General features: G+C 36.9%; 1 protein-coding gene across 1 annotated transcript; it reads right to left on the bottom strand.

The window, feature by feature from the left end:
• Nucleotides 1-17: 17 nt before the first annotated feature.
• Nucleotides 18-13437, bottom strand: si:ch211-274f20.2 (calnexin). The gene is made up of 12 exons (XM_058797229.1): nucleotides 12512-13437; nucleotides 12344-12414; nucleotides 11620-11672; nucleotides 11246-11387; nucleotides 11093-11174; nucleotides 9811-10003; nucleotides 9453-9630; nucleotides 4140-4293; nucleotides 3786-3905; nucleotides 3416-3515; nucleotides 3289-3352; nucleotides 18-2458 (listed from the first exon to the last, which is right to left on the bottom strand). Exons 1-12 carry the CDS (start codon nucleotides 12560-12562, stop codon nucleotides 2428-2430), a joined length of 1239 nt encoding a protein of 412 aa, XP_058653212.1. The 5' UTR covers nucleotides 12563-13437; the 3' UTR covers nucleotides 18-2427.
• Nucleotides 13438-13471: the final 34 nt, after the last annotated feature.

The following is a 13471-nucleotide window of genomic DNA, read 5'->3' as shown; positions in this document are numbered from 1 at the left end:
AGTTGTTACATCCTACATTGATTAGTCCAGTTATTTTTATTAATGTAGCACTTCACAAATTCATGTGACAAATATGCACAATACGTGCACTAATTATCATTCTGCAGCAGTAAATGAAGCAGTATCATATTGATCACAATTGAGGTACCGCAAGGCTCAGCACTAGGACCATTGTTTTTACACTTCACATGCTACACTTGAGAGATATTGCTAGAAATATTGCACACCGTTATCACATTCTCATTCAGAACACACAAGAACAGTATAATTACTTCAAGCATCCCAAATATGAACTCGGCACACATTTATCCACGTGTAAACACTAAGATGGCACACTGATGATGTGCTTTGGTAAAGGAATCCTAGTGGTGCGCGACAAAGAGGAAGAGGAGAGGATGAGGAGGGGAAAAGAACAATGAAGGGGACGGGATCAAAGTCATTTGTTCCTGATGAGATACAAGTTGACCATGTCCTTGTGAATGGAATGAGCATGAAGGCCTACAGGCACATGTACAGGGTTATTATACTACTTACAGAATAATTACAGTACACAGTAGCAGTACCTTAGATGAGAGAACTTCCATATTCTATGTACGGTAATACTGTTGTACACCTTCAAACTCATAACCATTAAATTGATTTGTAGCCAGGTACAGTAATTAACAGTATACTGTATTGCAAAAATGTTCACCTACTGAAGATCTCTTTAGAGTAGTGAAAGTAAACCTTTCTTGAAGTTTATTGCTGAATTGCACTGTATCTGCACCCCTCTATTTATGCTTTATACTGTAATAGACACTGACTTGCAAATTGTTTCCTGTTTCCGAAAAGGAGGTTTTTGTAAGAGTGTTTTGAATCGATCTTTCTAGTGTTGTCTAGGTAGTGAAGTAGTGTATGTGTCAGGATTGTGTGTCATCTGAAGCCAAAGCTTCATTCTGACATGAGAATGCGTTTTTGACTAAAATATTTGATTGCGACCTGGACGTTTATAGTTGTGAGAAAATGGTGTATTGTTTCATGAATTGTGTGTTAGCAATCGAGAAAAACTTTTATGTAATGCATAGTTAGCTGGTATTAAAATCTGGATGAGCAGAATTGACTTATTGCTTAACTCTTTCCCCACCAAACACTGAATTTTCCGGGTTTCCATGTCTTCACTGTTATAAGCTAATGGGCGCTATTACACATCTCCTCAACGAGTCCAGAACGTCCCGATCAAAAACACAGACCAGGAAGACTGTGTCGAGCGATCTCATATGTAAACATGCATATGAAAAATAATGTGATCATCAACAATAAACCCGCATATGAATGAAAACTGCCTAATGTTACAGAGTGAAATGTCAATCCAGAAAGTGTGCAAGCTTTGGGACGGAAGTCTAATGGAAGCCATCTACTGCATCTTTGCTTTGATAATATTACTGAATATGATCCAGATGTAGTCTTTGATAAAAATGCATTTTTCTCAGCTTTTTGCTCAAAATGTTGCTTTTTTTTTTGTGAAACTTGCCTACATTCAAGTGTTGATAAAAAAGAATGATTGAAGCTAGAATAAAACAGATTTTGTTGTTGTTGTTTTAAAAGTAGAGGCTCTGTTCTTTATTTTGATGTATTGCATGTTCATATATTCATACAACAAAATATTCTGGGGGCCATGAAATTTGAGTGAAAATAGTCAAAAATGCTGGCGGACTAAATTATAATTATTGGACTAAAAGTCTCCACATGTAATAAACTATAATACTAACTCTTGATGTCTGCTCAGCTTAGGAACCTGCTACTTGACAGATATTTGTCATTTGAAAGCCACATTTCTAGCATTTGTAAAACTGTTTTTTCTATCTTAACTCTTTCCCCTCCAGCGTTGCCAGTCACCGCCAGAATGTTTTCATTTTTCACCAAGTTTTCATGGCACCCAGAATATTTGTTGTATGAATATCTGAACATGCAGTAAATCAAAAGAGCAGAGCCTCCGCTTTTAAACAAAACCCATTTTATTCAAGCGTCATGCATTGTTTTTTCTTGAAAAGTGTTTCACCAATGCCTTTCTTTCATAATTGTATCATTCTTGTACATCTTTATTTTAAAAATATATTTTTTTAAAAGTTCATCTTCAGAGGCCCCCAAAATGTTCTTGTTTTTAGAAATTAGTATAAAGCACAAGTGCATGAAGTGATTAAAGCTATGCTGAGAATTATAATGTCACATAAATGTATTGTTATATAACAACGAGAAACATTCCGCAATTATGCAGTTTTTCATTAAAAATGCTATTTCTATTCACACTTGTGCATGACACTGCTTACACAAGCTGCAGCTGTGAATATGCTTCGTTAGCTTTATTTGTGATATGTTTGCCGTTTCAGAAGCGATGACTGTAAACCCGCTCAGATACGAGCAGCTCACACTGTTCAGGATGAGAACCGCTCACTGCTGGAGGTGCGACTGACTCTGAGACCTGACAAAATGAAAGAATAATGAAATACAAGTTCAGAAACATCATGGATCAATCCCACAAAATCATGTCTGGGTCATATTTCATCCCCAAATCAGAAGAAAAAAGAAATCATCAACATCACAACATGACAAGTAAACATATTTTCCTCTAAATTCACATTACTGTAATGACCAGTTGACCAGAAAGATGCAGTCACTAAACATCAAACATATCAAAAATTATTTTAGACCATATGCAATTAGGATGTCTGAATATATTAAGGAAATATATAAATGTACAGCATTTGAAAATTAGGCTACTTAAATCACTTGACGTGACACATTTTGCACTGAATGTTAAAATAAAAAAATATATAGCACAGGTGCATGCCAGGGAACTTTCAAATATACCTGTCGGTTTTGGTTATTTTGATAACTGCGTGTATATTAGAGTAAGATTTAAAAAAATTATAATAAAGTAAGCAACAAAAATAACAGCATGTAGAAAATTCAAATCAGCTGCTTTGTTGAACAATAAAAATAGTTTTATAAACAATAAAATACCACAGAAATGGTATTTAAGACTTTGTAATACAATTTAAGATATTTAAGACATTAAATTTAAAAAAAAAAGAATAATTTAAGACAACAAATTCTACCATAATATATAAATATTTATTAGTTAAATTGAGCTTTTTGTTCACATTACAGTAGCGAGAACGGGATTGTTTTTAGGTCGATGTTTAATTGTCATGAAAATGTCCGAATGTAAAACATGTTAATGATCCTGATCCGTGCTTCTTTACGCAAACTAGAGTTTGGTTTGATGTGATGTGTGCATCTGCTGCTCACAGTTCTCCCGTCACGTGTCTCCTGACGGCTCTGCGTTCAGCCTCCGCCGCTGCTGGAGTGACCCCTGAAACACAAACACAGACGTGAGGTCAGGACCAGCGCTCAGTGCAGAGCAGCAGCGTCTCACCTTCATCACGAGCGGCGTCTTCCTCACGGCCCTGACGCGCGTCCGCCTGAGCCTCGTCTGTCTTCTTATAGTAATAATCCTGATCCGGGGGACCGAACCGCTGAAACACACACACATTAAAACTAATCTTATATACACTATCACTAGAGTTACACTAGTATTCTCAGCAGCTAAAAACGGTTTGAAGTCAGTTATTTCTATCTTTTGCTGTAGTGTGTCAGGAGGAAATATCAGTTTACATTAATTGTAATAATCCAGTGAGATGCTTGAGATCTGATCATCATCAGTGCGTCTGGAGTCACATGAAGAAACAGAACAAGCAGAGAATACTAGTGTTTTAATCATTTTGACCAGCACTCTATATATTTACCTTATCAGGCCACATGAGGCTAATAAAGAGGATGATGGGAAGGCCCACGGTGACGACATAAACCCCCCAGAGCCACGGCCTCTTCACCGTCGCCATCAGCAGCTTTTCAATCACTCCAGGCTACAAGAGGACGGTGTGAAATACAGATGTGCTCAGTGTGCTGCTATCTATTTAAAAACACATTTCAGAGTCAAATTTTCTTGACTATATAAGTGTCTTTTGTCCTGGACCTGGTCACCATTTCTTCACAGTCTGCCCTCACTAGATGGCTTTATTAGGATGTCAGTGAATGCTGTTTCAGAGACGCTGTGTTAGTTTGTTCCAGCTAAAGCGGACGGACGGTGCTGATCTTACGGTCTTTCTCTGACCCCACGAGTCTTCTGTCCAGCGCCGGGCTTCTTCCAGACTGTCAGAGAGAAAGATGTTGTCGAACATCACATCTGCGGTGACGGACCACAGCTCAAAACCCACGGCAGACACAGGGCTCATGATGAACGGCCCATCTGAACTAAAACCAGGAAACAAACACAGATAAACACAAGAGAATAGAGATTACACTAGAGTTCACAGATCGTACAAAGAACATCAAAATCCCCAAAAGGACCTCCTTTAGCTGGCTCCTATTTTCTGGAAATAGGTTATTGTTAGTATTATTGATACTAGATTTGATTGGGAATTGAACTGTTCTGAATTTTCACAAATTAAATGAATTATTGATTTCAAACTGAATTAAAAACTTATGAATCAAATAATAGATAATAAAGCCTTCATGATCAGTATTTTTAGGTTAGTTTCACAATGACATACTCATGTAAAATTTGTTAAAGAGGTAGTTCAGTCACAGATGAAAATACCTCATATTTTACTCACTCTCAAGCCATCCTGAGTGTATATGACTTTCTTCTTTCAGAAAAATACAATCAGAGGCATATTTAAAAACATCCTGGCTCTTCCCAGCTTTATAATGGCAGTGAATGGCTGCTGAGATTTTGAAGCCCATAAAAGTGCCTCACACAGCTCTGGGGATTAATTAAGGCCTTCTGAAGCGAATTGACACGTTTGTGGAAGAATAATACCCATATTTAAAACATTATAAATCTTAATCTCTAGCTTCCGCTAACTGTCGTACGAGAGAGTGGCGTTCAGCGGATGAAGACGTCGTTGTGGCGTAAACTCTGGTCTCACGAGAACCAAGTTTTGTTAACACAGTTAGCGGAAGCTAGAGATTATGGATTATATCATTTTAAAACATCGATTTGCTACAGGAGGCCTTTATTCACCCCCCGGAGCCGTGTGGATAGATGCGCTTTATTGGACTTCTTTTGGACTATTGAAAAATAACACCCATTCACTGCCATTATAAAGCTGGGAAGAGCCAGGATATATTTAAATATAACTCCGATTGTATTTTTCTGAAAGAAGAAAGTTATATACACTCAGGACGGCTTGATGTGAGTAAATCATGCGGTAGTTTTCTTCTTTCTTTTTTTTTTTTTATAATTTAAGTTATTGTCCACTCAAAATGTCACATCAACAGTTCTAAATTAGAAATATTATAACCAAAATATTCCAAAAAGAAAGTCCAAGTTAGGGGTGTGCAATATTGACAAAATAATATTTTGGGAGATTTTTCGATAAGAATAACGAAACAGTATTTTGCTGAGTGTGTTTTGTGCTGGTATCTTGGCTGTTGTAGGACTGTCCTGGATAAATAAACATGACAGTAGGTGGCAGCAGGTGCCGTAAGTGATTTATTGAATCAGTCATTTAAATAATTCATTCAGAACGGCTGATTCGATTTTAAACAGAGCAAGTGGCTGTCTTTATGAATGGAACATTGAATCATTGACTCAAATGATTCGTTCAAAAACAGATTCATTCTTGGGGCTGGGCGATACTGAAAATTCATATCTCTGTATTTTCTACAAAGTCTAATAAATGTTTACTTGCAAGTCAAAGCCTCATGTAAGATGCTACAATCACCTTTATTAAAACAGCTTGTAATTTTTTTTTTTAAATACTTTATTTAAATATTTGAAAATATACAGCTGCACGACATATGTAAATTGTACAAAAAAATAAAATAAATAAATAAATAAAATAGATCTGTCTCTGACGATGTGCAAAAACAACTGATTCAGTTAAATAGAGTACAATTCCTCCTGCTTGCCTAAATACACAGCTCTGATGTGCAAAGAACAACAGAACAGTAGAAAACTATACTTTTTCAGAACAAGCAGGTTATTTTTGAGGTAGAAGGTTCTTTACCAAACAAAGTAGTTTATAGTATCTCTTACAGCTTTTGTGCAAGAAAAACTAGGCTATCAGCAGCTTCAGGCTTCAGGGATGCCATGATGGAGGTTATAATGTTACCACTGGAACTGGAAACGAATCTTCTGGCTCCAGAAAGAGTGTTTCATGTTGCTCCCAGCATTTGAGAGGAACGGTGTCACTCTCTATTAACTGACTGCAAGCAGTTTCAGTTTCGGCTGCCTCCTCTCCTTATCAGTGCTGATTGATGACTACTGCTTTGCTGTTGGTGGCTTTATTGCTACTTGGTCTTGTGGTGTAGGCACACTGGGTAATGCTGTGTTTGTCCCTGAACCGTGGATCCACAAGTCAGGCCATGTCCAGCGGGTCACTAGTTGCTGGGTCAGTGTTCTTGGCATTAAGGTAACCAACAATGCAGCTCTTGACTGATTTGCACAGCTCGCTGTCGCCCTCTTCATGTGTCAGGAGACTTGCGTTGAAAAGGTGCAGTACAGGTCTGACATACGAGATCAGTGAAGTCCTGAAGGGGTTTCAGAGCCTTCCAGATCGACTCCGGGACCTTTGTCTCCTGCTCCATCATGTGCTCTGAATCTGGAGCTCAGCAAGCTCTTCTCTTCCTTACACAGAGAACTCTGCCCTGTCAGTCAGAATCAACTTTATTATAAATAAAAAATGCACGAGTTTGACTCTAATATAGTAGCTTCTAATACTGCATATATCAAAAACAAAAAAGAAATGCAACAAAAAAGACAAAATAAATGAATAAAAAAAAAACAAAAACAAAAAACATTGGAGATAAATATGAAATGTACAGCAATCTGTCACAACTATAGTGTTGTTATGGCCAAATAATTTAAAACCAAGTATCAAGTATACATCAGTTATTTAATGAATAAACCTTTTTTTTTTTTTTTTTTTTTTAATTTATAAACAATTACAGTAGTTGTATTTGCATTAATAGTTGGACATTTACATTTATTATTACACATCTGATTTAACAAAGAAGTGCACAAGTGAGATATTACAGTCCCACTCTTTGAAAAAGATGTCTATAATTTTAAGTGTTTAATATGGATGTGTGTGATGAAACGACTACACACTTAAATGTTGCTTTAACATTTTCAATACACTTTCTTATGCTCGTTCAACTCTAGGCGGTTATTACTGCAAACAATCATTTTACTGAGCATAATATGCATCACAATTTCAGAACTATTTTTTCCAAATCCAATACAAACATGGCACTCACAGAGGCCAGATGAAGTCGGTGACCAAAGCACTGCATCCTCAGCCACTTATAATAACGTTGCTGTCATTGTTGGTCATTTTAGCCACCTGCCCCTTCTGATCGAGCTTCCGGTTCATAAGTGCATCATGTAGGGCTTCAGCTGTATGCTCCCAGGTTTCCATAATGACCAGCACAATCTACCAGGAGCGGTGCAAATTTTTGCCTGCTTTAAGACTTGCTTTTTTTGGGCGTTAAATAATGGCGCAAATACCAGTAATTTGACAAGAGCAAACGTTAGTAAATCGCATTGTGTGATTCATTCCATAAATATTGTGTCTGAAAGGGAAACTCCTACAAATGCATATTCAATAAAGTCAGTCGCAAAAAACTGTGTCCACACCTTTTCAGCGCTAATTCTTCACTGCGAGTCTTTAGTAAATCCTGACAGTACTATTTTAACGCCAAAAGATGGTTTGCGTTGACGCAAGCTGTTAGTACATCTGTGCTTCCACTTTTTGTCATAATCATTTTATGATGGCTTGTTTTTGCTGTTAATCAGATCGTGGAGTGAGCCTGTGGGAGGGTCGCGTCAAACTAGAAGCGTGCTCAACTTGAAGCGTTCAAGTCAAACACACCCCATATCGATATTAACGCTATTGTCTCATCCCGTATCACGTTGAAAAAAGATATCCATATGCCGCCAGACCTCAATATACCACCCAGCCCTAACTCATTCAGGAACGAAACACTGCAGCGTTGCTCTGAGACACACAATTGTTCTGCTTCGGCTTTGTTTGGAACTATTTTCATGGCAAAACAGAAAAAACCTTGGAAAATATTGTGTCTGAAGTCACTCAATATTAACTTGTTTTTTAACTGTTGTATAAAACTATCCCATTTGCCATTGCACTAATATTCAGGAAAACAGCACTCTTGGTTGTGTGATATTACTTAACTATATCATCCCTCAGGGCCGTCACTAACGGGGTGAAAGGTGGTGATGATTATAGGGGCCCATGGCTGTGGGGGCCCGGTGATTTCAACCGACTGCACGAGAACAGCGTAAAAGACGCTCAGGACAGTTGGCGGGCCACAGCTGCGTGTCGTCACGAAAGCTTATCATTTGCACGTGTTTATAAGCCTTGCCAGTTTAAACACACAAGAGATTTTAAAGCATTCAAGAACCAGATGCGAAACAACTGAGTTCTCGAATTGCGTTTTGCATCTTCTTGCGCTTGAATGATAACAAATACATACAAAATTATGTCGAAATGCCCGTCTTGGTGAGTATCCTCGAAAAACTGTTGGTTATTGCGAACATAAACAGTTGAGAAAGAAATGTGTATCATTATATTGGCTGCATTGTCTCTTAAAGGGGCCGCGCCATATTTACTAGCTGCTGTCAGAGTCCTTGTTAATCCAGGAAAACAAAGAGAGAAAATCACTCACTGCTCTTGACTGAATTACTTCTGTAGTTTTAACAAGAATTAAACTATATTTGATTTATACAGTGAAGACTATGCAATGCTATTTTACATTTGATTATTCGGTTTCTGTACCTGAACACCTTCAATTATTGTTTAATTTGTATCTTTGTTCTATTTATTTATTTGTACTATTTGCACAACTTCAGACAACCTGCACCGGGGCCCACAAACCCCAGCTACGGCCCTGTCATACTGTATATATACAGTATAAATTCATCATGCAGTGAATGCATTTGGACTCTCAAGATGGTTTTTGTTTTGTTTATTTATATATATATATATATATATATATATTTTTTGTATCCCTAGTCCAAGGTTTGTCTTACCTGTACATCCTTCAAATTATTCTCTAAATCCATTTTTTTTTCAGAAAAAGTTGAGTGTTCAAATTGTTGTAAATATTGGTTTACTAAAGAAATTTAAATTTAAAAAGTGTAATTAGAGACTTTTTATGTGGCTTCATCTGTATCTGAAGATTGAAGATTATAAAAGCCACTCATTCAACCAATTCATTAAGTCATACACCAATTCAGAAAAGACCAACACAGTTTTCAAAATGATCCAGGACTAAATATTTAAACACTGCATACTGTACAGCTATCACAACTCATCTTTCAGATTAATGATGTATAAATAACTCATATTGATGTAATGCAAACATCATAACAAAGATCAGCACACCTTCCATGTTGTTCAGACTTTGGGTCAGAAGACTGCACCCCGTCCCCCGAGGCAGGATTTGCTGAATACTCCTGCTCCTGTGTTTCGTGAGCAGATGAGGCCATGTCCTCCAACAGACTGCCTTTATTAATCAGTGTCCGGTCAACGAGGATCTCAAACCTGTTGTCAGGATATAAGTCTGAAAAGAACATATTTACTAAAACAAAACTGCAGCCAGAATGTCATTATGCAAGATCAGACACTTTCAATACAGTACACAGGATCTGCTATTAAAACATTAGCGGTCTAGTTTATTGAAATCTAAACTTACTTCAGATGCAGATATCACTGAACATGTGAAATAAGACGGAGTACTCACTCAAAGTGTAGAGATGTGGTCGCTGGTCAATGAAGTAGTCGCTGAGATCCATCTCCGACTGTCGAGCGTGTTTCTCCTCATATGTCCCTGTGACTGGATTACGATGACGAAAGATGAAATGTATTTTGTGTGTGCTGCCGCACTTATCTGGACCGAACATAATGGTGTACGGGGTGGCGTCGCTGAACTGGCTCTAAAATCACAATCACAACACTGTTGAGGCATGAATACATCATTAACCCTCTACGGCACGGAGTTGCCATATGGCAACAATTAATTTCTACTCATCTGAAAAAAAATACAATATATTGCACTATGGGAATTAAAAGGGCGGGCCTTAAGGTAGCCAGTGATGTGCTGTTTTTAAGTCACATGACTCTTTTTTTCCACTGACCCTCACAATGAAGACACCTGCTGAAGTGCTCCTGTTAACCTCATCTCTACACATCTCTTCTCAAGGCTGCATTTTTTTGCAGCATCTTTGTTACGTAAATTAGATATTTTTATTCACAATTTTTCTTTATTTAACATAGTTTAACTGTAAATTGAGAAAATATCAATTTTTCCATATGGTGACGCTGTACCACAGTGGAATTGCAGTCATGTATTTCCCCATTGGGATTTTTTACAGATAGTACCATAAATAATATGATTGCAGTTATTTATTTATTTGAAGTGTTTATTGTAGTGTAGTTGGATTTATGTATAAATAACAAAAATATTTCTTCTTTTCAGAAAATGAATACAGCAGTATTTTACAGAAAGGCCAATAGGAAGAGTGCAGAGTTGGCTCTTCCATGTGATGAGAGTGAGGATGAGTTAGCCTTCAGTGAAGGTTAAATGATAGGGATCTACTTATTTTTGGTTTGCATGAGTTCTGACTATTTAAATCTATCAGTTTAAAATGTGCATTTAAATAGACAAGAAAATCATAATTTTAGAGAAAAACTACCTTTTGAACATTTTCTATTGTGGTACAGTGCTGCCATACAGCAATGTTTTCCTAAGTACCCCCCATATATACCCCACATATATATATATATATATATATTATTTTAATCTGTTTTGATTTGTATGATTGAAGCTATTTAATGCAATAAAAAACTTATTTGAAATTAAAAAAAAAAAAATATCATGGTTAGAGCACAATGCATACCATAGAGGGTTAATTGTTTCTGTTGCTTTATTGTTTGCTTCATTTAATAAACTCTGATTTAAAACACTAAGCTAAACCTGTTCAAGTGCATAACAGTATTATGTGCCATGAAATGTCAGACATTACCAAACGGAGATCGTCTGAATGAGACAGTAACTTGATGTAGGCTCCACCACAATCAACCCCCTTTTGGAAGAAAACTTCATACCTAAAAGAAGGTTTAGTCAAGCAGTTGTATTTGTGTTTAAGGAAAGTGGCGAACTGATCCAGATGTCTTACTGTAAGCACAGAGGTTTGTCTGTGAAGTGATAGCTCTTCCGCAGGTACGCAGATATGGCGTGGTGTTTTCCAGGAGACTTGAGGACCAGGCCTCTGTTTCCCAGTAATCTCGCTTCTCTGGACTCCTCTATAACCCACTCCCCTGGAAAACAAAGGACTTTCATATAACAGCTGATTTGATGAGTAACCACGTAACAAGCAGGATAATATACAGTACAGTCATGCATGTAATTAATGCATAATTAACCCCTTCAGACCTGATAATGTGTGATCACCCTTTTACACCCCTCACAAAAAACCTCACATTTCAACACTGCCACACTGTTTTTTGTTATAAGATCCAGTATTCAAATTTATTTTCACTAAATGCATACCATTGTATTTGAGAAGTTCCTCATCTTTCACTGCTTTAGACAGAACCCAGTTTCTTCAGTGCAAACAAGGAACAACCATGTTAGTGATCAAACACTTCATATCTGGACATAACAGGGATCAACATATCTAATATAAAGTAAAATATGATTTATACTTATATATTGTATACTTATATATATTGTATTTTTTTTTTCAGTGATAAACTGAAGGGTATGGAGTCAATTTAATGCCACATATAAATGCAAAAGAATAAAGTTTCACAAAAGAAAGTAAAGTTTTGCAAAATAAAAATAAACTATTGCAAAATAAATTCGTTTTCTTTTTTTAAGTTTCTTGACTCCACCTCCCACGACAAAACAGTGCCATGAAGTGAAACGCACAGAAAGTGAAGCGCAAAGGGAAAACGGTATCGCAAGCTCAGCTTGACTGAATCGCAAAATAAATGGAGGTTGCAAATGAATTAGTAGGTGTGAGCATGGAAAATATCTGTTGCAGAGATAAAATAGAATCAAAGTTCATAAGCTTCTTTTACAACTGCCATTGATTTTTGCAATGAATTATATCTTAATTTTTGCAATTATTTCAGTTTGTAAAACAAACTTTTTTAATCTCAATACTTTTTGCGATCTTTCTTTTTGTTTGCAAAACATTTTTTTTTTTCTTTTGCACAACTTTATTCTTTTGCATATGTGGCATTAAATTGACTCCATAGAAAGGACTCACCTGTCCAGCGCTCCGTCAAACGCCTCCGCGAAATAAGCCTGCTCCGGTGTCGCGACGCGTCTGTACGTGTTCTGACGCGCGATTTGAATATGTTTGAAAGAAAAAAAGCAGCTGTAACAATACGTTTTACGTGCATTCTTCCCAGTGCAGTATAAGCGTTATATTTACCTGTGCTCCGCTTATGTGAGCCACACACAAACAGAAGATGAAGCGCATCATGTCTGTTTCTGTCTGTCTGCAGGAACGCTCTTCGCCGAAGGTTAGCTCGATCAGACAACGCTACAGCTGTAGTTTTACCGATTTAGCTCAAATATTTAGAGTGCGTTACAGCATGCTGGTTTGGTATCGTGCGCGCTCAGCTTCCTGTATTTTAAGGTTATTAACGTGGACTTTGATCTCTGTCTTTTGAAACCTTTTGCCTACAGCTGTGAGATGGCTAAGAAGTGAAGTATTAAATAAGAAATCATTAACGAAGGCCTTTGATTTATTCATTGCTCAGCTGCGGACCACGACACCAAATTCAACAATTATTCCGTTTACACCACTGTTACCACCGGTGTTGGGCTTGTTACTCAAAGAATGTAATGTATTACTCATTACTAGTTACTCCTTTCAAAAGTAATATTGTTACTTATTGCTTTCTGGCAACAGTAATTAGTTACATTACTTTTTCTTCACGCCCCACAAAAGTTGTAACTGTGTATCTTCCAGAAAAAAATCTTCTAGAATGTTACTAACAGAAAAATCCACACTGGATCGCAGTCAGAAGTTATTACAAACACTCAGTGATTAACAGTGACATTCAAGTAGAAGTGTTGTATTCATCTCATTAATTGTCATGTGTAGCTTGAAGCTAATTGTAATTTCTCCATTACCCATACACGATTATATTTCATTATGTATTTTATCAAATCATATTAAGTTTGTAAGAAACTGTTTAATTTTCCAAAAATGATTTTTAATTCATATAATGTACCACATGCTGATCAGAGGGATGTAATGCCAGAGTAAAGCCACAACTTACACAAGTGCTCAGATCATATTTTTTCCTGACAAAATCAATATAATGCAGTATTTCTATCTGCTGAATGCAAGCTTTTCCATATTCCAAGCTGCACTGGTGACTTC

The sequence above is a fragment of the Onychostoma macrolepis genome, chromosome 14 (genome assembly GCF_012432095.1).
Source record: "Onychostoma macrolepis isolate SWU-2019 chromosome 14, ASM1243209v1, whole genome shotgun sequence".
Taxonomy (NCBI): Eukaryota; Metazoa; Chordata; class Actinopteri; order Cypriniformes; family Cyprinidae; genus Onychostoma; species Onychostoma macrolepis.
Note: the sequence above shows the minus strand (reverse complement) of the source record. Positions and strands in the feature narration are given on the sequence as shown.